This window comes from Bos grunniens, chromosome 11 (assembly GCF_055505025.1).
Source record: "Bos grunniens cultivar Pamir isolate PY7600 chromosome 11, Bosgru_T2T1.0, whole genome shotgun sequence".
NCBI lineage: Eukaryota > Metazoa > Chordata > Mammalia > Artiodactyla > Bovidae > Bos > Bos grunniens.
In genome coordinates this window covers 29,117,458-29,142,990 of record NC_141175.1, presented here as the reverse complement: position 1 = coordinate 29,142,990, position 25,533 = coordinate 29,117,458, and the positions used below count along the sequence as shown (strand labels likewise).

At 57.0% G+C, this 25,533-nt stretch overlaps 1 protein-coding gene across 2 annotated transcripts; it reads left to right on the top strand.

Annotated features, from left to right (window-relative positions):
* The first annotated feature begins 39 nt into the window (after positions 1-39).
* SDC1 (syndecan 1) lies at positions 40-24,744 on the top strand. 2 transcript variants are annotated; one of them, XM_086325647.1, is made up of 5 exons: positions 40-364; positions 20,215-20,296; positions 21,228-21,697; positions 22,297-22,441; positions 22,578-24,744. In XM_086325647.1, exons 1-5 carry the CDS (start codon positions 299-301, stop codon positions 22,745-22,747), a joined length of 933 nt encoding a protein of 310 aa, XP_086181773.1. In that variant the 5' UTR covers positions 40-298; the 3' UTR covers positions 22,748-24,744. The 2 variants fall into 2 exon arrangements, with proteins under 2 accessions (XP_086181773.1, XP_086181774.1); XM_086325648.1 differs by lacking the exon at positions 40-364 and adding an exon at positions 2,249-2,477.
* The last annotated feature ends 789 nt before the right edge of the window (positions 24,745-25,533 follow it).

Below are 25,533 nucleotides of genomic sequence, written 5' to 3'. Positions count from 1 at the left end.
GGCGGCTAGTTTTTGCAACGGCTAAGGCCCTGCGGGTTTATTATAAGGCGGAGCTCGGCGGGAGAGGTGCAGGCGGGAGCAGAGCTGAGCCGAGAGGAATCCAGCCGTAAGGGGAGCTGAGAGCGGCCGGCGGATCCGTAGACCTCGCCTAGGACTGCCGCGCGCTGGGCATTGCTCGAGGGAGCTGCGCGCAGCGCAACCGGCGGCGCCGAACCGGAGCCCCGCGCAGTCCGCGCAGCGCGGCGCAGCCCTGATCCGCGCAGCTCGCCGCTCTACTCCAGCCGCCGGTCCGGGCAGCATGAGGCGCGCGGCGCTCTGGCTGTGGCTCTGCGCGCTGGCGCTGCGCCTGCAGCCGGCCCTCCTGGTGAGTGCGGCCCGGGGCCGGGCTGCTAGGCGGCGGGAAGCCGGGGCTGGCAGACCCGCCGATGCCGGCTGTTGCACACGTGGAGGGGGAGGGGAAGCGGGGACTTCCCTTCTTCCCGCGCTAGCCCGGCGGGCCCCGGGACCCGGAGTCCCGAAATCAGGACTCTTTCTCCAATTGCCTCTTGCCATAGAGGGGCGCCGTGAGGGTTTCGCCTCTCCGGGCGGGGGCCTGGGGAGCCCTGCGGAGCGGAACCTGCGTGGGAGCTCCGCACTTATATAGGAACGGCTCCACGGGCGAAGGCGCCGGGGGTCGCCGGCTCCCAACCGGTCTCCCAGGGCACCGCGGCGGCCGGGCCCCCCGCCGGTGACCCGGGAGGATGCGGTGATCGCTGCAACTGCACCCCGCCCGCGGACCCTAATTCAAACCAGACCCGCCGAGCTCCGGCTCCTGACCCCTCGGCGGAGGCAAGTTTGGGCGCCGCGGACTCGGTGCGGGAGCAAGCGGGCGTGTTGGCTCCGGAGCCCCAGCCAAGGTTGCGCGGCGAACGACGGCGGGCGGGTGGAGGTGGGGTCCTCGGCTATCCGTTGGCCGCCGGAGAGAAGCCGGGCCGAGCTGGTAGCGGGAGATTCCGGGAAGTTGGCCCCGGCATTCTAGAGACCCGCAAGAACCCAACTTCTGGGCTGCTGAAGTTGTGCTGCCCGCGGAGGGGCGCGAGCCGGCGCTGGGCACCGCCAGGGCGCCTGGGCGGCTTCCACGCTAGTGGACCCTGGAATGGCTTTTCCCCTCCCCCGACCTGGCTTTGTGCTGGGGCCGCGCGGAGGGAAGGCGGGTCCCTTGGCCCGCCCAGCGGATCTGGAGGAAAAGGGGGACAAATGTGGAGCCCGGAGTTGGAGGGGAGGCCTTTGGGTAGGACTCCAGCATCCACCTTTGGCGAGGGGTGGGTCCCCTCTCTGAGAGGGACCTAGCCGACAAAGAGCATCCTGAGGCTCCCCAGAAAGTGGTCTGTCTCCCCAGCCGCCGTCCGCTGGCCCGCCTTCCCCAAAGGGGGCGCTTTGTTCTCGGCCCCTGTAACCCTTTCCTGGGAACCGCCCCTCAGCGCCGGCCCGAAAGAGGGCTGGGACCTGGGTTGCCGCCAGGTGTCAGCGCTGGCCGCGGGGTGCTTGCGTCTACACCCCATCCCCCACACCCGTTGCTGGAGTCCTGGGGTCCTCCTCGCAGGCCGTGTCGGCCATCCCTGGAGGGGATGGTGAGGGGAGGCGCGGACCGAGGGGTTTTTGCCGTTCCGGAAGTGGCGGTCTCTGGCCACCACATCTGGACGGCTCGACTTCCCTAGCTCTGGCAAAAGGAGGCACGTGGGAGGGCAAGGAGCGGCTCCCGGGGCGCGGGTACTCCGATCCTCTCCTTATAATGTATTACTGGACAAGTCTCTGGGCAACGCCAAAACCCTGCATAAGCGTGTCCCTCCATAATAATGGTAGCTCCCAGCTCTTGAGAACCTTGGTGTATTTTTCTCAGGGTCTGGCTCAGGTGAGGTGTATTTTCAGGTAGATCTGTGAAGTGCCTTTTTGCTTTGCTTGGAAACATTTTGGAGTCGAGGAACAGGTCCCTAATGCCTCTTGGATCGCTGATGAGTTGGAGCATGTGCCTCTCAGGGAGCCATGGGGACAGATAAGATTTCTGAGCGAAGTGTCCAGAGCACTCCTGGCTCTTAGGCCCAAGAAGTTGGCATCTGGCTTCTTCTCCTTCACTCCTTAAGTGCCGTGGCTTCTTAGGGATTCAGACTGCACCTTGAACCCACAGCTAATACTCTGGAGAAGAGGGTAGAGGTATTTGGCTCACGTCCCTGGCCCACCTCGCCTTGCCTGGCTGCTCCACACTCTCTCCAGGCTGAAGACGGGACCTCAGCAGTACTCCACCTATTTCCAGCCAGAGTCAGGAGTGGTAGCAGCGGTTTCTTTGCTAGCCTAGGTGAAGCTGGCATTCATACTTTTGAGCGGGGATCCCAGAGTGCCCTTTAACACTGGGAGGCAGATGGGATTAGAGATCCTCTGAGGACCAATGGCACCCCACTCCAGTACTCTTGACTGGAAAATCCCATGGACAGAGGAGCCTGGTAAGCTGCAGTCCATGGGGTCACTGAGGGTCGGACACGACTGAGCAACTTCACTTTCACTTTTCACTTTCATGCACTGGAGAAGGAAATGGCAACGCACTCCATTGGTCTTGCCTGGAGAATCCCAGGGATGGGGGAGCCTGGTGGGCTGCTGTTTATGGGGTCGCACGGAGTCGGACACGACTGAAGCGACTTAGCAACAGAGGACCACTTTCCCAGAGTTTTCCTGTGTCCTAGGAAGGAGCAGACAGCTGCTTTTTTTTTTTTTTTTTCTTCTCTCTTTCTCTTTTTCTCCGCTAGAAACTGAACCGTTGTGGAAAGGCAGAGCAGAGCCAGAGGCAGTTGAGTTTGGAGGGGGAAAGATGGGTGGGAGGGAGGGAGACTCATTAGAGCTGTGGTGGTGGGAGGGCTTCCTGGAGGGGGTGATTGAGCTGAGCCTGAAAGCACTAATCTTTGGGGTCAGACTCTGGCTCAGAATTTAGGGTTTGGTTCTCCCCTCCCCCTATTTACAAAGTTTAGTCTGTTTTCTCTTTCCCAGCCCTGTTCTCTCCCTTTTATAGTGGCTGTCCGTGTTTGGTTCAGAGTGGGGGCATGAATCTTCTGCCCTCTTCCTGAAATAAATATGGCAGTGGGATTTGCCAGGATAGGAGAAGGTGTCCACCAGTTGCAGAGGTCTGACATTTCCCAGGGTTCACTTTGGTCCCAGTGGGAAGCAGGTCAGAACCCCCTGGGGACCAGGGAGATGGGGTGTGACCCTGGGCGCCTGACTTTGGACAAGGGAAGGCTGCTGGGGCAGGAGGTTGCTCAAAACCACTCCCAAGAGACGAGAACAGGTTTGTCTAAAAAGGTTTCTGTGTGTGGTTTTGCCTGTGTGAGATCCCCGTGGTCTTTTGTTTCTGCCATGCAAGAAAAATTGCTTGTTCTGAAAAGTTATTTGCTGTTTCCCTCTCTTACTCTCTTCCTTTTCTTGAAAGGCATAAAATCCCTTTTTGCCTTAATTATGGGGGCTAGTAGAGACATTTCCCTTCGGCCTGGAGGAGTGGGTGGGGACAGGGGGGAGACAGAGGGAGGCGCTGACTGCTTCTGCCTGGGCTCCAAGCCTCCTAGAGGTGATGTCACTCCTGGCTTCAGCTCCACAGGGAGGGTGGGGCTGGTTTAAGTCTCTACCTGTGGCTCATGGTGGGTTCCAGTAAAATCTCATTAACCCAGATTGGTGGGGAGAGGGATGAGAAGGGAGAGGAGCCTGGAAAGAATTAATGAAAAGCTTGAATTTTGGAGGCGTTTTTATGGAGGAATCTTTTTTTATGGCAGCAGAATCTTGAATTCTGAACTCCCTTGAAAATGAGGTATCCTTCATATCCAGGTTTTCTCAGTAAGCTGAGAATCCACATTACCCTCAAAAATATTCTTACTTTGGGCAGGACTCTCTGAAATACTTCTCTTCCTTTATTAACAAAACAGTACCAAGCATAGTTTGATCTCTGGGTGCCAGGGGCCTCAAAGCTGTCACCATGTTAGGTTACGGCATTCATCTCCTGGGTTTATTGAGCTCTGAAGAGCACTTTGCCCCTGGGCCTGGTGCCCTCACGTTGGTACATTTGGAATTCTGGTTTGCTCTTTATCCTCTCCCATCCCTGTCTGATAGCAGCCAAAAGTGACATTTGTGGACCTAAAGTGTAGCCGGCAGCTTTTCAGTTCAGTTCTAATTGGCACTTTTCTCCAGCAGTACTAAGGAATTTGTTGGATTTGTTAGAATTATTTCTAAGATAAGAGTTCTCAGTGCTGAGTGAGGGTCTCACCTGTAACACTCATGAGCTGTGATACATGGATTTTGTGCCTTCAGAGGCCCAGCTGGGACTTCTGCATTGTTCTGATACTCCTAGAATAACCAAGAGGCTGTCAAGGGAGGTTCCTGCGGGACTCAGATGTCAGTGACCTCTGAAACAAGCACCTGACGATGACCCCATGTTCTCGGTTCTTCTATTTGGCTGAAGCTGTAAGTGACTTGCCAGTCACAGGTAGCCTGGACCTTGTGAGACTAGCGCACTCTAAATCCTGGTTGGCAAGGGCCCTCATTCTTAGCTTGGGTCCTGTCTCCCTTTTCTCACCATGTTTTATTTGGGTGACAGTGCATGCATACTGTTTGACAGGCCAGAAACAACTTTGGGTAAGGTAGAGCTTTGGGATTGGGTCTCTGCTTTGCCACTAAGTTACCGTGTAATCTCAGATGAGTCACTTCACTGTTGAGTCTTGATGTCCTGTGTAAGCTTATTCTCTCATTTGCGTATTCATTTCATAATGAAGGTGTGAAAGTGTTTGGTAATGAAAATGCCAGAGGAAAGTTGGCTGTTGATAGAATTAGGGTCATCTTCTTTTTTTTTTTTGCCTAAAGCCATGTAGAATCTTAGTTTCCCAACCAGGGATTGAACCTGTGCTCATCGCAGAAGCGTAGAGTCCCAACCACTGGAGCACCAGAGAAGTCCCTAGGGCCATCTTTGAGTGCCTACTATTGAGTGCTATATGCTTTTCCTGCATCCTAATTTCATATTTAACCCAAACCTTTACCATGTATGTCACTGTCCCCATTTTGTGGATGAGGCCTGCAGAGGTGAGCCCCTACAAGGGGCCAGTGTGGAAGAACCAGGATCTGTACGCATGCCTGTGCACACATGTATGGCGTGAAGAAATGGAAGGACTGGCAAGTCTCCCTGGTGAACCTAGCATAGGAGGCTGGCTGAAACCTACCAGGCTTTCCCTTGTGCTTGCCCCCAGGGTAGCAGCCAGCCTGCGCTGACTTTCATCTTGGGCACTGGGGAGACGTTTGTGGGATTAGTAGATCCTTTATAAATCTGGAAAGTGGGCACCGTGGCTCCCATGGGGCGACCAGAACCCAGGACTCCTGCCTCCTGTGTTGGGCTCACCTCCTGGCCTTTTCAGTCCTGCTGTGAAAACAGCCGCATGAGGAGTTGGTCATTAAATGATTTCTAGTCCCAGAATCCTGGGATTTTTAACAGAACAAATGATTTCCTGATTTCCTCCTTCTTTTCAACAACGAATTTTAGAGGCTTGGGTTGAAAGCCACTCCTTGAGGGCCTGCGTAAATGTGTCTGGAGAGAAGGAATGGGATTAACGGAGTCTGTGGAAAGAGGGCTTTTGGCGCCAGGATCCTGTACCCTGGAACAGTTTCAGCACGGTGTCATTTCCCTCTCAGCTGTTCCAGCAGAGGTTGGGCTTTCAATGGGAGGATACGTTCTGGAACCTCTCTCTGAGCTGCCATGAGTGCCCTGGCAGCGCCAAGGGGCGGCAAGCATGTGGGCATCCCCCTGCACAAGGAGCCACGACCCTGTGCTCGGGGTCACTTTAGCAACTATGCAACTTCCGGCTCCAGGTAGACATGAGAGCCCTGTCCACTGCCCCCCAGAGGGGCTTTGTGAGATCTTACCACCTCTTCCTGTCCTCAGGATGCTGACCTTGGGTGGGGTGTCAGCACTGGAAAGTCCCCTCCATGCCCCGATCCAAGACAGGGACACCTGGTAAGCTCCCCAGGACTTGGTACCCAGAGGGAGCACCCGGGGCAGGGCGGTCTAAGCTTCCTCTGAAAAGAGTCCTTTTGTCTGTCGTACTGTGCTGGTTTGGGGAGCCAAGACAGGTCTAGTGGGGTCGTCAGGTCAGGAGAGAGAAGCCTTGAGGGTCTCTCTCCTGTGTCTATGGCTCTGTGGTTCTGCCTAATTATATGGAGAGGCTGCTCCCTCCTTGGCCTTCAGCCCTGGGAAAAACTCCTCTCTCTTCCCAGTGACTCACCTGAGGCTTGCAGCCCCACGAGAGACCGTGTGTGTGTGTGTGTGTGTGTGTGTGTGTGTGTGTGTATGTGTGTGTGTGTGTGCGCGCGCACGCGCACATGTGCATGCTCATGCACGTGTGAAGTGGTGGGTCCACTGCATGGGTTGCAGCTACGGCTGGGCCTTGCCTGGCCCGTCTTGACTTGATTTCCCCATTGAGCTTGCCTGTAGGTTAGGCTGCAGTCTGAGATTTGGGGAAACCTGCTCACCACCTGTCTGCAACTTCCTCCTCAAAAAGCAGGAAACCGTTTTTTCCCTCCCTTCAACAGTCTTTTCCCTTTTAACTGCAGCTTTAGAAGTCCGTGGAAGTTATTCCTACAGACAAGGGTGGCCAGGACACCAGGTCCCTCCTGGTCTCAGTTTAACCCTCTCCTGTGTGATCAGGCAGGTCACTGCCCATCTGCACCTCAGTTCCCCCAGGCACTCAAGGGCCCTCCGCTTCCCTGCCTCAGCTCTGACAGCCATGTGGTTGCAGACAGTCCTTGTCTCGGGAAGGGTGAAGGTGCCACTGTGGGGAACCTAGCAGAGGCTCAAGCCCACTTTATTCCTCCAGGGACTTGAAGGAGCACGAGCTGACTGAGGGGTCATCTGTGGGGCGGAAATCAGGGCAGGCTGCTTGGAGGAGATGGACTTAGGGCTCAGTATGGGAACTGGAGGTGGACGGAGGCCCCTGGGCAAAGGCGGGCTGCGGGTGGGGGCTGGGTGGTGTTCCCTGCACACACCCAGGCCCCTGGCCACCTGCCCCCCAGTCCTCTCATCGGCAGGAGCGGAAGCCGTGTTGGGCAGGTTGGGGCAGTGGGGAAGGCGGGCATGCTTATCACTCCACTCATCAGCTGAGTCACTGTGCCAGGCCCACGAGTCCTCCCCAGAGACTCATCCAACCAGCCTTGTCCGCGAGCCCACTGTGCGCGAGGCCGGCTAGGGCTCGGGGGCCTGGCTTCCCGCCCTGACCCTCTGCACCGCTGAGTGACACTGCGCAGGCCTCTCTTGGCCTCAGTGAGCCCACATGTGGAATGGGAGGGGGCTCGGAGGGTGGGTGGGCGGAGGCTCGGCAACGAATCCGGGTGTTGGCGACATCTGGTGACTGTGTCGCGGGACTGGTGGGCGTCTGGGTGGGGCCTGCTCCTGCTACCTCAGGAGAACTCTGCCTCAAGCATGGGGGTTGTGAAGCCTCCCTGGCTTGACCAGACCTGAAGCCCGGAGCCTGGGTGCCTGCTGTGCGCACAGCCTTGAGCGGGTAGAGAAAGGTCCATGCCTGGTCCAAGGGCGCGTATTGAGAGAGGAGAGCCATTAATGAGACCAGACCGGACGGTCAGTCGGTCTGTACAGACAGACCACAGGGACAGTGACAGCCAAAGGCCATTCACCCTGAGAAAGGGATTCATCCCGGAGCCCCTCCAATCAGGAACGCAGGCTGTGAGGCGGGGGCGCTTTCCACATTAGGGCAGTGGGTCCCCAGTGAAGGCAGCAGGACTTGGGGAGGCTGCCAGTCCTGCTCTGGGACAACTCTTGGGCTCCATTCATCTCCAGAGGTGTTCAAAGACTTGTCGCACCATGGGACGTTGGAGTCACAGTCTTGCCTGGCTACCTGGCACTTCCTGTGGCCATGCTGGCCCTCGCTGGGTGCCATCTGCCCCACCTTCTCACAGCAGGCTTAGGAGATGGGGTTCTGGGGCCTGGTCCAGGGTGGGTGGGATATGGGGAGGTGGGAGGGAACTTCTGAAGGGCCCAGGTGGCTTGGCCACCCCAACTCCTGGTATGTGCTGGGCCCCAGGGGGCCTCAGGAGGACATGAGGCCTTCCCCTGCGGTTTCCACACCATGTCTGATGCCCTGGCTGCGTCTGACCTGGTTGGGGACTTGACTGTGGCAGTCCCGTGGCAGGGGCACAGAGTTTGTGTTGCCTTTAATTTCCAGCAGCTTCTCAGCACCCCTGCTGCCTACGGCACGAGCCAGGGCCTCAGAGTCCCATCTCCAGGAAGTGTCTGGATGGACAGTGGTCAGGTTTGGCCTCGCAGGGTGTGTTGGGAGCCTCTGAGACTGTGGTGGAGGCTGACGTTGCTCCAGCTTCTCCCAGAGAAAAGCACTGGGGGACACTGCTGTCTGTGGTAGGCGCCCTCCTCCCAGGAGAGGGTGGGTAGGGCCTGGGCAACCTGACCTCCTGGCTGACTGGGGCTCACTGCGCTGTGAGCCAGGCCAGGAGAATGGGCCCATAGAGGCTGAGCAGAGACCCCCAGATTTTGCCCCTGCCTCCTCTCCCGCCCACCACCCCCAGGCCCTGGGGAGCAGGGTACAGGGGTCTGAGGGGGTAAGGGTAGGTTCAGAGTGTCCCTGGAGCAGCAGGCCTGGTTGTTGTGAAATTCTGGGAAGGCTCAGGCCAGGAAGCCGGCCCTGAGGTCTTCATGGTGAGCCTGAAGCAGTAGCTGAGGCCCCCCTGGGTTCTGTGAATTGTGTGAGAAGTGGGGAACCCCCAACTTCACCCCTCTCCCTTGCACAACCCTCCCGCCCCAGAGGAACAGGATCATCCTTTCAGAGCCTTGTCTAGGGGCTGGGTATCCAGTGGATGCCCTGGGCCAGCTCTCCTAGCAGTGCAGTTGCAGCAGCTGAGCCTGAATATCTGAGTCTGCCTACCTTTGAGGTAGGTCTGGGGCCCTATCTGGGGTCCTGAAGCCTTCGAGCTGGGAAGGCAAGGTGGGACCCAGAACTGGCTGGCTGGTCTGCCTCAGTTATTCTCTCCCAGCTGTCGGAGCAGAGAGAGGTGTTGTGTGGAGGCCGAAAGAGCACAGGCCTCAGAGTGTGGCCAGCTCCGACCGTCACCAGGCTCACCGCCTCTTCCCCGTAGCATCTTGTTCATGATTCTTCACCTGCCCTGAAGCCTCAGTTTCCTCCTGCATAAAACCGGGATTTTTCAAGTCCTGCTTTGGAGGGCTTCAGGAAAGATCCTGTGAAATACCATATATGGTGGGATTGGAGCGTCTTCCTCATCTGGCCTCCGAGGAGCAAGTCTGGGAGAGCTTTGGGACTGACACTGCTTAGGGAGTCCCCTGGAGAGAGCTTCCATGGCACTGACCCTGCACCCCAGGGGTGCAGTCTGAGCTGGCCCAGGTGTGGGATCGGACTCAGCATGAGTGACCGGCTGGTCTTACCCCAGTGCTGACGAAGCAGGGCCTGCAAACATGGCTTCTGCCCCTTCTCAGAAATATGAGCCTTGCTTGGCAGGCCAGACTTTGCTCACTTCTGCCTGAGCCTCTGCCAGGGGCCGGCTCCTGCCCCGGGAAGGTGTGGGCTGGGTTGGCAGGCAGTGGCAGGAGGTCTGGTAAACCTGGACCCCAGGTACCCAGGTGGGGTCTCAGGGCAGTTGAGCAGGGCTCTGTGGCTGTGGGGCACTGTAGCCTGTGGGCAGAACTGTGGACTGTGTGGTGCCTTGGACTGGGAGCAGGGCTGGGCTGCAGGGTGGACTGGGAAGGCCCCACGCCAGGGTCTTCTTTCCTTCCTCTTGTGCTGCTTCCAGTGGAAATGATGGCTGTTTTCTTCCTGAGAGTCAGAGAGCCCTCGATCTTGCCTGTGACGAGGTGGTTAACTGCATGTCTGCTGGAACAAGGCTGTGTGTATTTGTTGCTCAGTTGTGTCCTGACTCTTTGCGACAGCAGAGAGCCCACCAGGCTCCTCTGTCCATGGGGATTTCCCATGGACTGTGGCCCATCAGGCTTCTCTGTCCATGGGGATTTCCCAGGCAAGAATACTGGAGTGGGTTGCCATTTCCTTCTCCAGGGGAATCTTCCTGACCCAGGGATTGAACCTGGGTCTCCTGCCTTGCAGGCAGATTCTTCACCATCTGAGCCACCAGGGAAGTCCTAAGCAAGACTGCCTGGCCCCAGATCCTCTTTCTAAGCCCTTTAGTGGCTGTATGCCTTGGGACAGATGACTTGACCCCTTTGCCTTAGTTTCCTCATCTGTAAGATGGGTATGGACTAGAATCTAAGGTCATCCTGAGGTAAAGTGCTTAGACTAGTACCTGACACATAGTACTCAAGACGTATTAGCTGTGATTACTGTCCCTGCCCCCCCCCAACTCCCCACCTCTGCCCCAAGGCCCAGGTCAGATCTTTCTATTTTTCAAGTGACCCCCAAAACCCAGGTCAGATCCTTGGGTTCTTCCTTCTGCCCCATAACTGTTTTGAGCCCTGAGCAGGTGTTTTGACTTTCTGGGGTTTCTCTGAGCTCCTCAGACTGGGGCTACAGTCCACTGTCCTCCTTTAAAACTTTTATTTAAAAAATAATTTTTTAAAAAATTTTTTGGCTGTGCTTCCAAGCATGTGGAATCTTAGTTCCCCCAACCAGGGATCAAACCTGTGCCCTCTGCATCAGAAGCATGGAGTCTTAACCACTGGACCACGAAGGAAGTCCCACAGTCCTCCTTTTAACCAGCTTAGCACTTACCTTGTGCAGAGGCTGCCAGGGCCTGGGAATTCAGCACCGGGCATTTGAAGTTGTGCACACCTTCCAGCCATCAAGAGCCTCTGGAGGAGGGCAGGCTGACAGTGAAGGGGCTCAGGGTGCTTTGCTGTTGGTTAGGGGAGGGTCCTACCAGTAGTCTGGGGAAAGGGCCCAACCTATTGGCACCTGGCTTTCACTGAAAATTCTTTCCATCATTCAGGTCAGAAAGTACTGGCTCCACTCTGCCGTAGGACATCCTTCAAGGACACTCTGACCTTCCTGTGTCTCTGGGCTTCGAGTAGCCTTAGTGCCTACTTGGTCTGCCTCCTACTTGATCCCGGAGACAGGTTCCCAGACTGGCCCATTCTCCTTCTGGACGTGGGAGGAGAAGCCATGTACACCTGTGACTTAAGCAGGAGCAAAGGGAATTTCATCCTCCTTTCTTGGGTGTGGGGTTGGCTGGCAACAGCATTCTGACACAGGTTAAAAAATGTGCTCTTGGCATCTTTCAGCCTCCTTTCTGCAATCCCTTCACATCTTCCAAAGTGCCTGCCCATCCCCAGTGCCCTAGTGCCAGACTGTCCTTCCCTCTAGAGCTGATTTCTGCTCTCCTGTGAGTCTCTAGCGCCCTTCAGCCCTCCTAGAGGCATTTGCATCTTAAATGGGATGGTCAACTGCACACTGGGGAGATCTGGGGGATAAAGTGCTCCCCCGTCACCCCCTCCCCCACCTCATCCCCACAGCTGGAGCCCTGTCTGGCTGCAGGTGTGTCAAAAGCTGCAAGTTTCTGCCTCCTTGAAACCTGAGGACACTTTATTTAGCTGGAGCAGGCGGAGGATGGCTCTTGAAGCCCATGCCAGAGGTGTCAGGTCCCCAGGCCAGGCTCAGTTTGGGGATTAATCAGCCAGAGAGCAGTGTGAGGGGCCTTCATGGGGTGGGGGTGGAGGGCGGCAGGCACGACCCGGGGATCCTGCCATGAGCTTTCTGCCCTTAGCTGTCTCATTGAGACAGCCTGAGCCGAGGAGGGAAGAGCCTGTGGGAGTCTGGACTGCTCCCTCTGTCCCTGTGGGTTGACAGTTGCCATGCCCAGAGTCACTTTGGTTTGGGACATCTCCAGCCTCCTGTCTAGGCCATCACCCTCTGGGACAGTGGAGAGGGGTGACCCTGAATCGCTCTGATCAAGTGCCCCTCACTGCTGAGTCCCTCTTGGGGGTTGGCTGCCCCTCCAGGGTGGGCCTTGACTCCTTGGCCACAGACCTGGGTCTCGGAGCCCTCTTGCTGCCTTTCAGCCAAGCCCCTGCTCTGCAGAGGGGCTGCCTGAGGCAAGGTGTCTCTTCAAGGTCACCCAGTGAGTTGGAAGAAGAGCCCAGCTTTTCCAGCTCTGGGTCTGGTCCCTTTCCCCTGCCCACCCCCTTGTCTGGATCCTGGGGCAGCAGCAGGCATGGATGCGGGCTGGGCCAGGCTGGCCTTGCTCAATGCCTGAGTGGAATCCTACCCTGCCTGGCCCAGGTTCTGGCAGGTGGAGGAAAGCCGAGGAACTGGTCTCCCAGCTCCATGGCCCCACACCCAGCCGTCAGCGGGGCCTGTTCTAAGACGAGTCTCGGCACGCGGCAGCAAGACGGGCGCCAGCCCTCTGGAAGGGTGGCTACGGGGGTTGCTGGTGACAGCTCTGACCTGGCTTGGGCATCGGGGCTGGCTCTGGCTGCCAGGAAACCCTCCCTCCCTCAACACATCGCTGGCCCCAGGTACTCCAAGGAGGAGGGCCCTCTGACCTGACCTTGGGTCCCCCTTCTGAAAGTCCTGACACGCAGTGCCCTGCAGGACGTGCTACTGCAGAGGGGGTCTTTAAGCCAAGTACGGGCGGTATCCTGCACCCCAGCCCTGCCCTGGAATCCCCCAGAGGACTGAGGTCTGTCTCCTAGTGGCAGGGTGGGAATGGCTGAGGTGGGGTTGTTGGGGTCGGGGGGTGGTAAGGGGTGCGTGCCCCGGAGGTCCCCCTGTAAGGCACTCCTCCTCGGGGCTCTGTTGGTGCCCTGACAGAAGCACGATCTCAGGGTGAGAGCAGCAGAAGCACCCTCTTCCCCGCCTGTCTGTTCCGGGGGCCCCTCCTGTTTTGGGCCGTACCCATCACCCCTCGGCAGGTCCCAGCTTGACTTGGTTCCTGGTGAGTTGATAAATCGTGGTGCCTGTCAGGCTGGAAATGCTGATGCTGTCCCGAGGCACCGACGGGGCCCCTCCCTCCTGGAAGTGGAGAGGCGGGGGGGAAGGTTTCAAGGTCTTGAGGCCAAAGCTGGGAGATCTGAATCCCTTCGATGCCTAAGCACATGTCCCCTGCAGCACAGCTTCCAATTTAGGGAAGAAGCCTTCAGAGAGGAAGTGATTTATCCACCACTGTGACATCCCGGGCAGGGGGAGCCCTCGTCTGCAGGCCTGCCCCTCTAACCCACCCCTACGTGGCTGGCTGTGGCCAGCTTATCACCCCCTGCCCCCACTCTGGCCTCACTCACGATGAATTGGGGCTGCAGATCCCAGCCTAGCCTGTCAGGACCCTAAGAAGGTTTAGGGTTCTTCAAGCTCTGAACCCCTTCTGTTATCCGGATGGGAATGAGGTCCAGAGAGACGGCAGAGGCCCAGGTCACCCAGCAAAGGAATCTCAGCCTGGGGTGGCTCCCTTATCAGGGCTCTTTCCCTTCTGACATCCTTCGCTGTGGTCGTTTCTCTGAGAGCCTTGATTCAAGATGCTCTGGATTTGGCCTGCGTGGTCTGTGCATAGGTTGTGTGAGCCTGGGCTAACCGAAGGGGTGCAAATGATCCCTCTGATGAGGGAAAGCAGAGTCACCAACTGCACTGCTGGTTTCAGCCTGCATCTGGCCAGCTGACCAGATGAGAGCTGCCTGGAGAGCCGAGGGGGCCCTGCTCAGCCCCAGGCAGGCAGGACGGAGCCCCAGCCCAGCTTCAGGACAGAAGAGTCTGGCTTGTCTTTGTTTCCTGCTTCTTGCACTCCTGGGATTGAAGGCATCCTCTCAACTCTGTGGTGAAGCTTCTGCAGACCAAGCAGGCACCATGGTGTACTGACTACAGAGAATGGGTATATCAGAGGTGTAGGGAGAACGTTCTAGAGCTTTCTCAGATCACTTGGCCCCTAGGGCGTGTTTTGAGGGCTACTTGGTACCTCTTCTTTGAACCCTGGCCCTGAGTGGGGGGTCTTATCTCCTCCAGCCCACTCCCAGTGAGACCTTTTCCTGTCCAGACTATTGCTCTCCACATGCAGTCTGCAGACCGCTTACAGCAGCTGGAGCTTGTAACATGCAGAGTCCTAGGCCTTTGCCCCCAACCCCCAAATCCACCTTAGGGATGGAGCTCAGTAGACTTCCTCTCCAGCAGTCTCCTGGTAGTTCTTAGGGACGTTAAAGAAGAGAGCCCCCAGCCTGAATGCAGGTGATGGTGTGAATCTCCCCTCTGGCCACTTTGGCATCCTGCTGCACAGGTCAGGGATGACAGCTGGGATTCTGTAGCTTACACAATTCAGCCCCCAAGAATTGTGTGGGGTTGGAAAAATAAGCTTTTTTTCCCCACTCTTAGATCCATAGATCTGACCAAGAAACTGGTAAAAAAAAAAAGATTAAAAAAAAACCATGAAACTCATTTAAGCCTCTCGAGAATGCCTGCTGTGTGTGGGATTTTGATGGGATGGGATGAGGAGTGTTTATCCCAGCGTGATTGTAGGGCCGCCTCATGAGAAAAGTACATTTTCTCATGAAATGTACGTTCATTCTCATGAAATGTAAGAAAAGTACGTTCTTACCCTCTCTTCTCCCCTCAACCTGGGCTTATGGAACCAGTTGGGCCTCCCACCCCCTGTCCTCAGCCCCGGAGCTGGCACCGAGGCTGGCTGCTTGGGGAAGTCCGTGACCTGGGCCCTGTGACAAGGGGCAGTACTTGGTCCTGTGGGCTCTGGGACTGAGCTCCCACCACGGTGGCCAAAGCTCTGTCACCACACAGAGCATTCCAACCAACAGACACCTAAACCCCCCTTTCCCACTTGGCTGCAGTCTGCCATACCAGTGAGGCCACAGTGCTGCTGAAGTTGTGACTTAGAACTAAGAGCTGACCTCTCTGGTGTCTGGCTGTGGGCTTCACTATCCTCCCCTAGTGCCCTCAGCACGATGACCCTCTGTGCCCCAGCCTGGGCGACTGCCCCTTCCAGAAGCCTCCTGGAGTGGGGGCTGCACCCTGGAGGCTCACCAGGGTCCAGATCATACTGTTTCTTACCCTCTCTTCTCCCCCAAACCCCTGGATGGTGGTCCCCTGAGTTTTGAAGTTGAAGACCCTCTTCACTGTCAAAATCTGTGACCTTGCATAATATTGTACTTTTCTCGTGTGACCTCAGCTTTTAAAGGATTTGTGTTTATCCATCACTCAAATCAAGTAGTGGGTGACATGTTAGTGATTCAGGGTGTGGGTTGGAAACCATAATCTTTGGACCTGGTGGCTATGGGTTGATGGGGTGGCAAGGGTCAGGGGCCAGAATGGGCAACCTCTGTGGTCAGCCTGGAAGTAGAAGCCCCTCACCTGAATATCTGAGATGCCCACTTGGTATCCCGATGTATGATTGTCCCAAGGAACTTTTATGTACATGCCTAAGGTGTCTTGGCAATGGCACCCCACTCCAATACTCTTGCCTGGAAAATCCCATGGACGGAGGAGCCTGGTAGGCTGCAGTCCATGGGGTCGCACAGAGTCGGACACGACTGAGCGATTTCACTTTCACTTTTCACTTTCATGCATTGGAGAAGGAAATGGCAACCCACTCCAGTGTTCTTGCCTGGAGAATCCCAGGGACAGGGAAGCCTGGTGGGCTGCCGTCTATGGGGTCGCACAGAGTCGGACACGACTGAAGCGACTTAGCAGCAAGGTGTCTTGGAGGAATGCTGTCACACAGCTCCAGGCCCTCCTATGGCCAGTTGCGGGTGAGAGATGGCAGGAGTGGGCTTGAGGGAACCAGTGCCTCCTATAACGGAAGCACGGAGTCCCAACCACTGGACCAGAAGGGAATTCCCCTTGAGGCTGCCTTCTCGAAGCTTCTCTGCCAGTCTTCTGCCTGGGGGCTGCCTGCCTGCCAGACTCCTGACTTGCTCTTGGGAATGGCAGGCAGCCTGGTGATGAAGACCCTCCACTCCTGATGATCCTGACCCTTGCTTGGCCATGCCGTCCCCTCTGCACCTCTGAAGCTGGACCAGCACCTGGGTCTCAGCTGCTGGGCAGGGGTTGGGAACCCTTACTTGGTGAGGAACACGTGCGCATCCCAGGACTCCTGGGGCCTGCAGAACATTGTAGAAACTTGGGCAAGTGAAGTGAAAGTCACTCAGTCATGTCCAACTCTTGGCGACCCCATGGACTATAGCTGGCCAGGCCCCTCTGTCCATGGAATGCTCCAGGCAAGAATACTGGAGTGGGTTGCTATTCCTTTCTCCAACGGATCTTCCCAACCCAGGGATCGAACCCAGAGGTCTCCCGCATTACAGGCAGATTCTTTATCTAAGCCACCAGGGAAGAGACTTAGGCAAGTTTCCCTTAAAACAGCTGAGCTATCAGGGAATGTGGTCCTCTGGGGCAGGGCAGAGGGAGAGAGATGGCAGACGAGGGGTACAAGCCCTGCCTGTGAGTGTGCAGACACTTCACTGCCTGGTGGCCATGGGCAAGAGCCCACCTTATCTCAGGAGAGGCCAAATCTCAGCCCTGCCTGCCTCAAATCAAAGGCTAACAGGAGGAAAGGGATGGAAAATACTTCCAGTGTCAAGAGACCAGGTTCTCCTTTCATACTCCCTGTCCTGCTCTCCCAGAGCCCTAACCCCAAGTCCTCTCTCGGGGGGCGGGGGAGGTGGGTGCTCCTCTCACAGCCTCGGTGTGGCCTGAAGACCAGCATGGCCGAGACGAGGTGGGCTGGCTATTCCCTTCAGGCTTCCTGTGCCCTAGCCCCTGTGTATCTATCTGCCCCAGACGCCCCGCCACACCTGGCTTTGGCCTTTCAGGCCCTGGGCTTTCAGGGTCTGTGCTGGTGGTGGGAAGGACCAGATTCAGCAGACTAAGTCTGCCTTTGAGCAGACTATGTGACCGTCTAGACCTACTCATAGGGCTTTTGATTTGTTGTGTGAAAAACTGGTTTTCTGGGCCTTACAGAGGCTATAAAGGCTTCATTAGAGGTCTGGCTGGCTCCCTTTTGTCTTCCCAGGCTGCTTGAGGTTCCAAACTGGGCCGACCTGCCCCTGGCATACCTGCGTTTTGGCCAAGTGGTCTCAGGGCAGCGTCAAGAGGCCATGCCCAGGAGAGCCCTATTTTGGGCCCTGGAGGCAGCTGACCACAGGCCCATAGCATGGCCTGGCCGCTGAGTGAAACCAGAAGTCTCCCAACCTCCGGTGTCAGCCGGCACCTGGTGAGGCAAGATCAACCTCAGCAGTTTCTGCTGATTTCCTCCCCAGGGAGCTGCAGCTGTCACAGGGAGGCTCATGCTGGAGGTCTGGGAGGTCACTGAGGCCCATCCCCTCAGTGGAGACCCAGCCCAAAAGGGCAAGAGGCTGCCCTGAGGCCTGGGAGCCAGTTTCAGGGGAGAAAGTGTTTGCTTAAGAGCTTGTTGTGTAAACAAGATCGCAGTGGGATAAGCCCAGCCAAGATGAGGAAACAAATTGTTTTTAGGGACTGGGCCAATCCAAAGTCTTATCTCGTCCTGAGAGAAACCCTTCTCTTGGGAAACTGCTAACCTGTCGGGGCCTCTGTGTAGGTGAGAGGCGGGGCCTCCTTGGTTTTGCCCGCGCCTCCAAGGTGGACGGGGTCTCTCTCAGTGCACTGTGCTCTCTGTGGGCTTCAGAGGCCCCGTCCGTGAAAAAGGGCCTGGCCCCGGGGATGCTGCCTTCTGCTTCATGTCGTGTGGTCCAGGCTGGTGTGGCTGCAGCCCTGGCCCCCAGCTCCAGCTCCAGCTTTCTCTCCAAGGGTGGGAAATGGAGCGTCACCACCTAGGGTCTCCTCCAGATCTTCAAGGGTGTTGGGTGAAGGTGGGGGGTCTCAGTGAGTGAGTGTGGGTGGATGGGGTCCCCTGAATGCTTGTCCCCCTCAAGCTGTCCTGTCGGGAGCATCTGCTGGGGGCCTGGGGCAGCAGCATGTCAGGATGGGGATACCCACTCTGCACCTGCCTGAGGGGCAGGGTTCTTTGTTACTGAAGCGGGGTAGCCTTCCAGGAGCCCAGGGCAGCTTTAAAGCTCCATGGAGGCAGGGCAGGTGTTTGAAGCACCCCAGGGGACAATACACACAGGACGTGGCCCAGGGTGCAGGTAGAATCTATGTATTGTGAATGGGCCGTGGCAGCTCAGACAGAGTGGCCAAAATCTTCTTCTTGGGGGGCTGAAGTACAGTGTGGGTTTTGTACTTTCAAAGGAAGCTCAGTGGTATTTCTAGCCTCGTAGTTTCTACACGTGTCTGAAGCTTCCCTCGGACCTAGGCCCTTGGACGGAGCTTCCACCTGGTCTAGCTCTGCCTCAGGAGGCCAAAGGTCTTGTCTGTCCCTTCCTGCTCTGCCCCACTCAAGAGGGCGGCCCCGTGGCCTGTGGCTAGGACCTGGCGAGGCCTCTTGGGCTGAGGAGGCCAGTTCCCTGGAGCCCAGCCTTGGGCGGGGCCTGCCCTCTGACAAGTTTGCACAGACCTGCCTACGTACTGGCTCCCTTCTGCCCCATCTTCTCCTAAAACCCTACCCACCTCCAGCCCTCCTCTTCCTGGACAGGCCCCAGAATCCTCTTTCCCATGCCGAGTGGCTCTTGCTCCCCAAGTTAGAGCGGGGAGCAAGTTAGAGACACTGTTGGTGGGATGCTTGGGTGGTGGGTTCACCACTGTGAACCAGGCTCTGTTAGGTTCTATTTTGTGTATAACCTTATTGAACTTTTGCAACAATCCTGGCATGTAGATAGGCTTCCCCAGTGGCTCAGTGGTAAAGAATCCACATGCAGTGCAGGAACCGCAGGAGATGTGTGTTTGATCCCTGGGTTGGGAAGATCCTCTGGAGAAGGGCATGGCAACCCACTCCAGTATTCTTGCCTGGAGAATCCCATGCACAGAGGAGCCTGGTGGGCTACAGTCCATAAGGTCACAAAGAGTCGGACACAAATGAAGCAACTTAGCATGCACATGTGGGGTTTTGATATTACTACTGTTCCCGTTTTACAAATGGGAAGACTGAGGCTGTAAGAGGTTTACTGTGTCCTCAGGGCCATTCAGCTAGTAAGGGGCAGAGGTCAGGGGGTTTGCAAAAGCCCATGTGCTCTGAACTACACTGTCCCACTTCTTCATTTAGTTTTTGTTCTGGCCGCTCATTTATTGGGACTGCTGCACAGGGTCATTTGGGTCAAAGTCTTATTGCTGCACAGGATACTTAAGGCTACTCTTCTTGCCACCTGGCTGCTGGGTCCTCCCTTCCTCACCTGTTCTCCTGGAGCCAGAGTTAGGGGTGGGCGTGGTCCCCCCCCCCGCCCCCGACTGGGTTTCTGCCCTGGCCAGTTCAATGTCCTCACCTGGCCCCACTCCCTGGTCTTGCTGGAGCGGCCCCTTGCCTCAGGGCCTGGGTCTGAGTGTTCACTTTGGCGCCTGCAGCCTGTTGGGCTCAGCCCCAGGCAGGCAGCTTCCCTGGGGTGGCTGTTTGCACACAGGACCCACCCCAGGCCCACGGCCCATTTGCCTCCTTAGCCCAGGGCCCCTTCTAGATCAGCCTCATCTGTCCTCAGCTTGATGGATGCTCTGTCCTTCCTTCCCCAAGAGGGAGGGACCCAGTTTCTCCTGTGAATGAGAAAATGGGCTGAGTGTGTGACCAAGCATCATGGCCAGGCCTGGGGGCTGTCCTGCGTGGGCAGGCCCTGTCTCAGCACAGATGACTTACTCCATGCCCATCCTCGCTGCCCCCACCCCTGCCCCCGTGGCGCCCTCGGGGTCTGCAGCTTGATGCTCAGCATGCCTGGGGATGGCCTCCTTGGAGCCAGGGGGTTGTAATGTTGTTTCCAGGGGCCCCTTGAAAGCCCCACTCTTGAACCCTGAAGCCCCCTGGCCAGCGGCCTCTAGGACCTGATTCTCAGGGTAGGGTGGGCTGTGGTCCCACAGAGGCCACCGCTGGGTTTCCAGTAATGGTGTCATCTGTCTGCTCCTCTGAGTTCTGGGGCTCCCTCGGTAGACCGAGCTTCTTGAGGCAAGGGCCTTGCCCCCAGTTTGCGGGTTTCTGCACCCCCAGTACCTGCCCAGGGCTGTGTCATCATAGCATTAGGGGGTGTGTGGGGGAACCAGAGGACTGCCCTCTAGAGCTGAGGGCTTCTTTCTGTGCTGTGTGTGGGGTGTGTGTTTGGGTGCAGCATTCAGCTGCCTAGGATGGGGACCCTGGACTAGCAGGCCCCAGTGAACACTCCACTCTTATCCTTCCCTGATCTTTTTCCAGCACAGTGTGGCCGTAAACATGCCCCCCGAAGATCAGGATGGCTCTGGGGACGACAGTGACAACTTCTCTGGCTCGGGCGCAGGTGAGTGGACGTGAGAGCCCCCTCTAGGATGTCAGCAGGCCGTGGGCTGAGGGTGGTGATCAGGCTGGGCCTGAAAGGTTATGCCAGGAATGAGAACTGGGTCCATGCTGCAAGGAGAAAACACGTGTGGCTTGGGAGGGCAGGGTGTAGATTCCCAGGGGGGCTGCCTGCCGCAGACAGACTTGGGCTCATGTTCTCCTTTTTAACTCGCTGGGGAACCTTTGAAAGGATTTTTTTTTTTTAACTTCTCCAAACCTCTATTTTTTCATCTGAACAATGGGAATAACATCTTGACTTTATAAGGTTGTTGGGAGCCGTGAGGCTACACAGATCTGGTGGGAGTACAGATCGTCCACAAATGTTCCTTTATCTTCCCTCTTTTCCCATTTCCCTGAGGCAGTAAAATCCTTGAACTGGAGGTGGTCAGGGAGACCTCCCAGAGGAGGTGCTCTTGAACTAGACCTCAGAAGGGGAGGCTACAGTCATCCTTGGGGAAAGTGGCCTAGGCAAGGGGGCCTTGGAGCTGGGAGGTAAGACACAGGCCTCTGTTCTTGGGAACCTGGGCGTTTCTGGAGGGAGAGTGAGTGGAGCAGGGAGGGCCAAGTGGGTGTGTGCTGGGGATAAGGTGTTCAGGGCCCTGAGGACGTGTCCCACCCCTCCGCCCAGGGAGCAGGCTTCAGCAGTGGCAGGAAACCCCCTTCCAGATGCAGCAGAAAAGGGCAGCTTTCCTAGCCCTAGCTGGTCCATAGGATGGCACAGAGTCAGACAGAACTGAAGCGACTTAGCATGCACACACAGCTCTGCCCCACGGCTTCTCATGGGAAGAAAACCTTGCTGTGCTGGCCTGGGAGTCAGAGCCGGGGTCTGAGCTTGGCTGGTCTTGATGTTCGGGGGCTCCCTGATGCCACAAGCTCTGCTTCTGGCCCTGCAGGTGCTTTGCCAGATATCACCTCATCACACACGCCCTCCACCTGGAAGGACCTGGGGCCCGTGATGACCACAGCCACGGCTCCAGAGCCCACCAGCCCAGATGCCATCGCCGCCTCCACCACCATCCTGCCAACCGGAGAGCAGCCTGAGGGGGGCAGGGCAGTGCTCCTGGCAGAGGTGGAGCCTGGCCTCACCGCCCAGAAGGAGGCCACCCACCCACCCAGTGAGACCACACTGCACCCGACCACTCACAGCGTGTCCACAGCCAGAGCCACCATGGCCCCAGGACCCGCCACCTCCCATCCGCACAGGGACGTGCAGCCCGACCACGAGACCTCGGCTCCCACAGGCCGGGGCCGTATGGAGCCGCACAGGCCCCACGTGGAGGAGGGAGGTCCTCCTGCCACTGAGAAGGCGGCTGAGGAGGACCCCTCCACCCAGATCCCAGTGGGAGAGGGCTCTGGGGAGCAGGTAGGTGTCAGGCCCGCTGTCATCCTCTGCGTTTCCTGGGACATTGGGTGGCCCTAGTGCCTTGTGGGGCACAGTGCACTGGGTGCAGGGTGCTGGCCTGGTCCCCTGGCACACCCGACCCCTTGTACTCTATGAGCATGTAATCCTCACCGTGAAGACAAGATCCCAAGGTCCCATCCCCCGCCTGCCCACAGGGCTGAGCCTGCGGTGGGACAGACTAAGTAGACCAGAGCTAGAGGGCCCTTCAAGGCCCTTCAAGAGGGCTTCCCCAACATATGCTCCTGGGACAAGAGGGAAAGCTCTCCCAGGTCTTGCTTTTCATCTTAGAGCATCATGGCAGTGTACACACTATGCTGAAATGAGCCTATTTATTTTCATATAAAATGTGCTTTGCATCACTGGACATGGTGCCTCGGCCACAGTCCGGTAGGGTCCAGTGTGATGTGGCCAGAGGGACCTGACCTCCGGGTCCAGGGAGGTCTGGGTTCGGGTGTGCACGTCTAGAGCTGGTGGCAGGGGTGACCAGGGAAGCTGGAAATGAACCTGGGTGCAGCTTCGTCTGTGGCCATCCACCTGGTCCTTTCCCTGCCCTCTCCTAGGACTTCACCTTCGACTTGTCTGGGGAGAATGCGGCCGGGGCCGCAGTGGAACCTGGCTCACGGAATGGAGCCCCGGAGGATCCTGAGGCCACGGGGGCTACGGGGGCCTCACAGGGCCTCCTGGATCGGAAGGAAGTCCTGGGAGGTGAGTTTTCTCTCCAGTGGGTGGGTGATGGAGGTTGGGGGAGGGGAATGCTGTCTTTATCACTGGCAGGGCTGCCACTCAGCCCCCAGGAGCAGCTGAGCCGAGCCGGCCTCTGTCCTCCTCCCTGCCCATCCAGGGGTCATTGCTGGAGGCCTCGTGGGGCTCATCTTTGCCGTGTGCTTGGTGGGTTTCATGCTGTACCGGATGAAGAAGAAGGACGAGGGCAGCTACTCCTTGGAGGAGCCAAAACAAGCCAACGGCGGGGCCTACCAGAAGCCCACTAAGCAGGAGGAGTTCTACGCCTGATGTGGGGGGACACCTCTCCCCTCTCCCTGCCACTTGCTAGACGCCCCCCACTCGCCTCTTCTGTGAAGAACTGCAGACCTGCATCCCTGCCACCATGCCACCTCCCTGGAGCGCCCAGCCCCGCTGGCGTCTCCCCTTGTCCACGGAGTTCTGGGCCCGCCGGGGAGGGGACCTCACCTCTGCTTCTCTCTCTGACTTCTGCCTGGAGACTTGGGCACAAGGGCTTTCTCGCGAACGACTGACTTTTCCACTGCAGACAGCACCTGGCATCCTGCCACGCTGACTCAATTTCTCCAAGCTGAAGCAGGCCCAGCTCTGGAGAGAAGGGGACCCTGCTGCTTTGGACGAAGATGCTGTGGCTGAGGGTGGACACGTCTGTAGCACTTACTGGTAGACACCAGCAGGCCTGGGGGCGTGTCCTGCCGAGTAGCAGGGCCAGGAGGTCAGGGCTCCGTCAGAATTCACTTTGTTTCGTGGGGAGGTCTAACTTAGATGTCAACTTGTTTTTGCACATGTTTTTCCTCTAGTTTCTTTGTTCATAGCCCAGTAGGCTTTGTTACTTCTGAGGTAAGTTAAGTAAGTCGATTTGGTTATTCCCCATCTTTCTTCCCTAATCTACAGTCAGGAGACAGCATCAGGGTTTTTAAGAAGACTTTTTCTTTTTTCTTTTTTTTTTGACTAGGAGAACCAAATCCAGGAGCCAATGTCTAGGTTAGTTTGTGTCTTGTCTGAGTTTATCGCTCACGTGTGCAACAGGGTATGGAATGTCTGTCGGGTGGCCTCATTGGTGGGCTGGCCCATCCCGGCTCCCATGGGTGGTCACCTCTTGGAGCAGTCCTGCCTGTGTCCATGAACTTGGGGCCGGGGCCATGGCCTGGGCGACTACGATACTGGGGAGGCCCCTGTAAAATTGAATCCTGATGTCTCAGGCTGGGGAAGATCAAGGAGAGACGACTCTAGGGTGGGAGAGATGGCGCTGGGCCCAGAGAATCTCCTGTAGAACAAGCCTTTCCTTTGATGCCATTTCTTGGGGACACTTTCTCCTGTAAAGTGACAAGAGACGTCTTGGGTACACCTGGCACTGAGCTGCCCCACGGATGGACCAGGCTCACTTTTGATTAGCTCCTGTAGCCTGACTGTGGGCCGGAATCAGGAATATTCCAAAGAGTAATAGTCTTTTGCTTTTGGCAAAACTCTATTTAATCCAATGGGTTTTTCCCTGTACAGTAGATTTTCCAAATGTAATAAACTTTAATATAAAGTAGTCATGTGAACTCTACTGCCTTCACTTCTTTCTGCGCTGGTTGTATGTTTGACCAGCCTTTTCTCTAAATGCCAACAATATTGGGAAACTTGGCTAAAAGCTCTGTGCTTTGTCTTTCCCATGGGGAGGGATTCGGAGGCCAGAGCACCTCTTGTTTGTTTGGTTTTTTTGTGTTGTTGTTTTTTCTCAACTTCTTCTGGACCTTGGCAGGTTCTGCCAAGGTTGTACAAGGCCTGATGTAAATTTCTGTGTTGCCAAGTTCGAAAGAACATCTCCTAAATGGTGACGAAGCTGTGTCAGCCCCAATCCAGCTTGATCGGAGGCCATGGGCCCCACGGAGGCCTGGAGCCAAGGCCTGCCTCTCAGACACCTTGGATGTTCCTTTTCTCACACCTTTGCTGGGACCAGAGACAAGCCCCCACCCAACCCCACCCCCGTCCCAGCCCTGGCTCCTGGGAACTCCTGTGCTTGCTTATTTAATTTGACAATGTTCCAGCTGCTCTGTTGGCTTCTCCAAGAGGGGACCGTCCAAGACTTGGAGAGACGCCCCTGCCCGACGAAGGGGACCCGTGCCTTGTGTTCCGTACGGGGACTTTGTGCCTGGAGTGTATGACTGGACACGACTCGGGGACGGGGAAGGGGTTGTGACTGTGCTCATCTCTGTGGGCCCATGGGATGGCACTCGGCCAGTGACTGGGCCCATTCATGTAACTGTAATAAACGGTACTTGTCATTCTGGCTGTGATGGTGATTGAATCTCCTCTTGGCCTGGCAACATCCTTCCCTGTCCCCTTCTTGTGGGGAGCCTGGCTCTGTGCTGTGGAGGGGTGAGCACCGGCCCCCTTCGCTGTGAGGGAAGCTATGTCCACCTCTGCCCTCGTCCCCCCCAGCCCCGCAGCAGGCCGGGCCTTCCTTTCGCCTCCTCCCAGGCCTTCGTCTCCCCTGCCCAGCCTCTCCTGGATTGTTCCGTTCTCCAAGGACACAAAGCTCCCTCCTGACTCAAAGTTCGCTGCCTGCTTTGTTTGCTCATTGTCGCACAACTCTTGGAAACTCACCAGCAAACGGTCTCAGTGCCAAAGGTCTAGAAGAGTTGGAGAAAAACTACAGGAGAGATTTGGGGAGTTGGGAAAGCGCAGCACACTGCAGGAGCCCTAGTATCGTAAAGGCATTGAGCCGCCCACCCACCCGTTACTCAGAGTGTCCCCCAGGCTGCTGATGCCCACCCAGCCCCTTAGGTGCCCTTCCACAGCAGGTATCCCCGCCTGCACCTGACCTGCTCTCTGGCTCCAGGTGCTGACCCTGAACTCAAGAACCCGGGTGTGTCCTGGGGACACAGGGAGTGGGGGAGGCTGTTGCTCCCGGGGCCCTGCACCTGCTGGTGGGGCAGGGACTGCAGACGCAGGGTGGCTTTGCAGAGAGAATTTCTACTCTGCTTGAAGGGTTTAGAGGCAGAGACAAAGTCCTCATTCATTCAACAAACACAAAGGGCACCAAGTGCCTATTTTCTGCCTGTCCCTGGGCT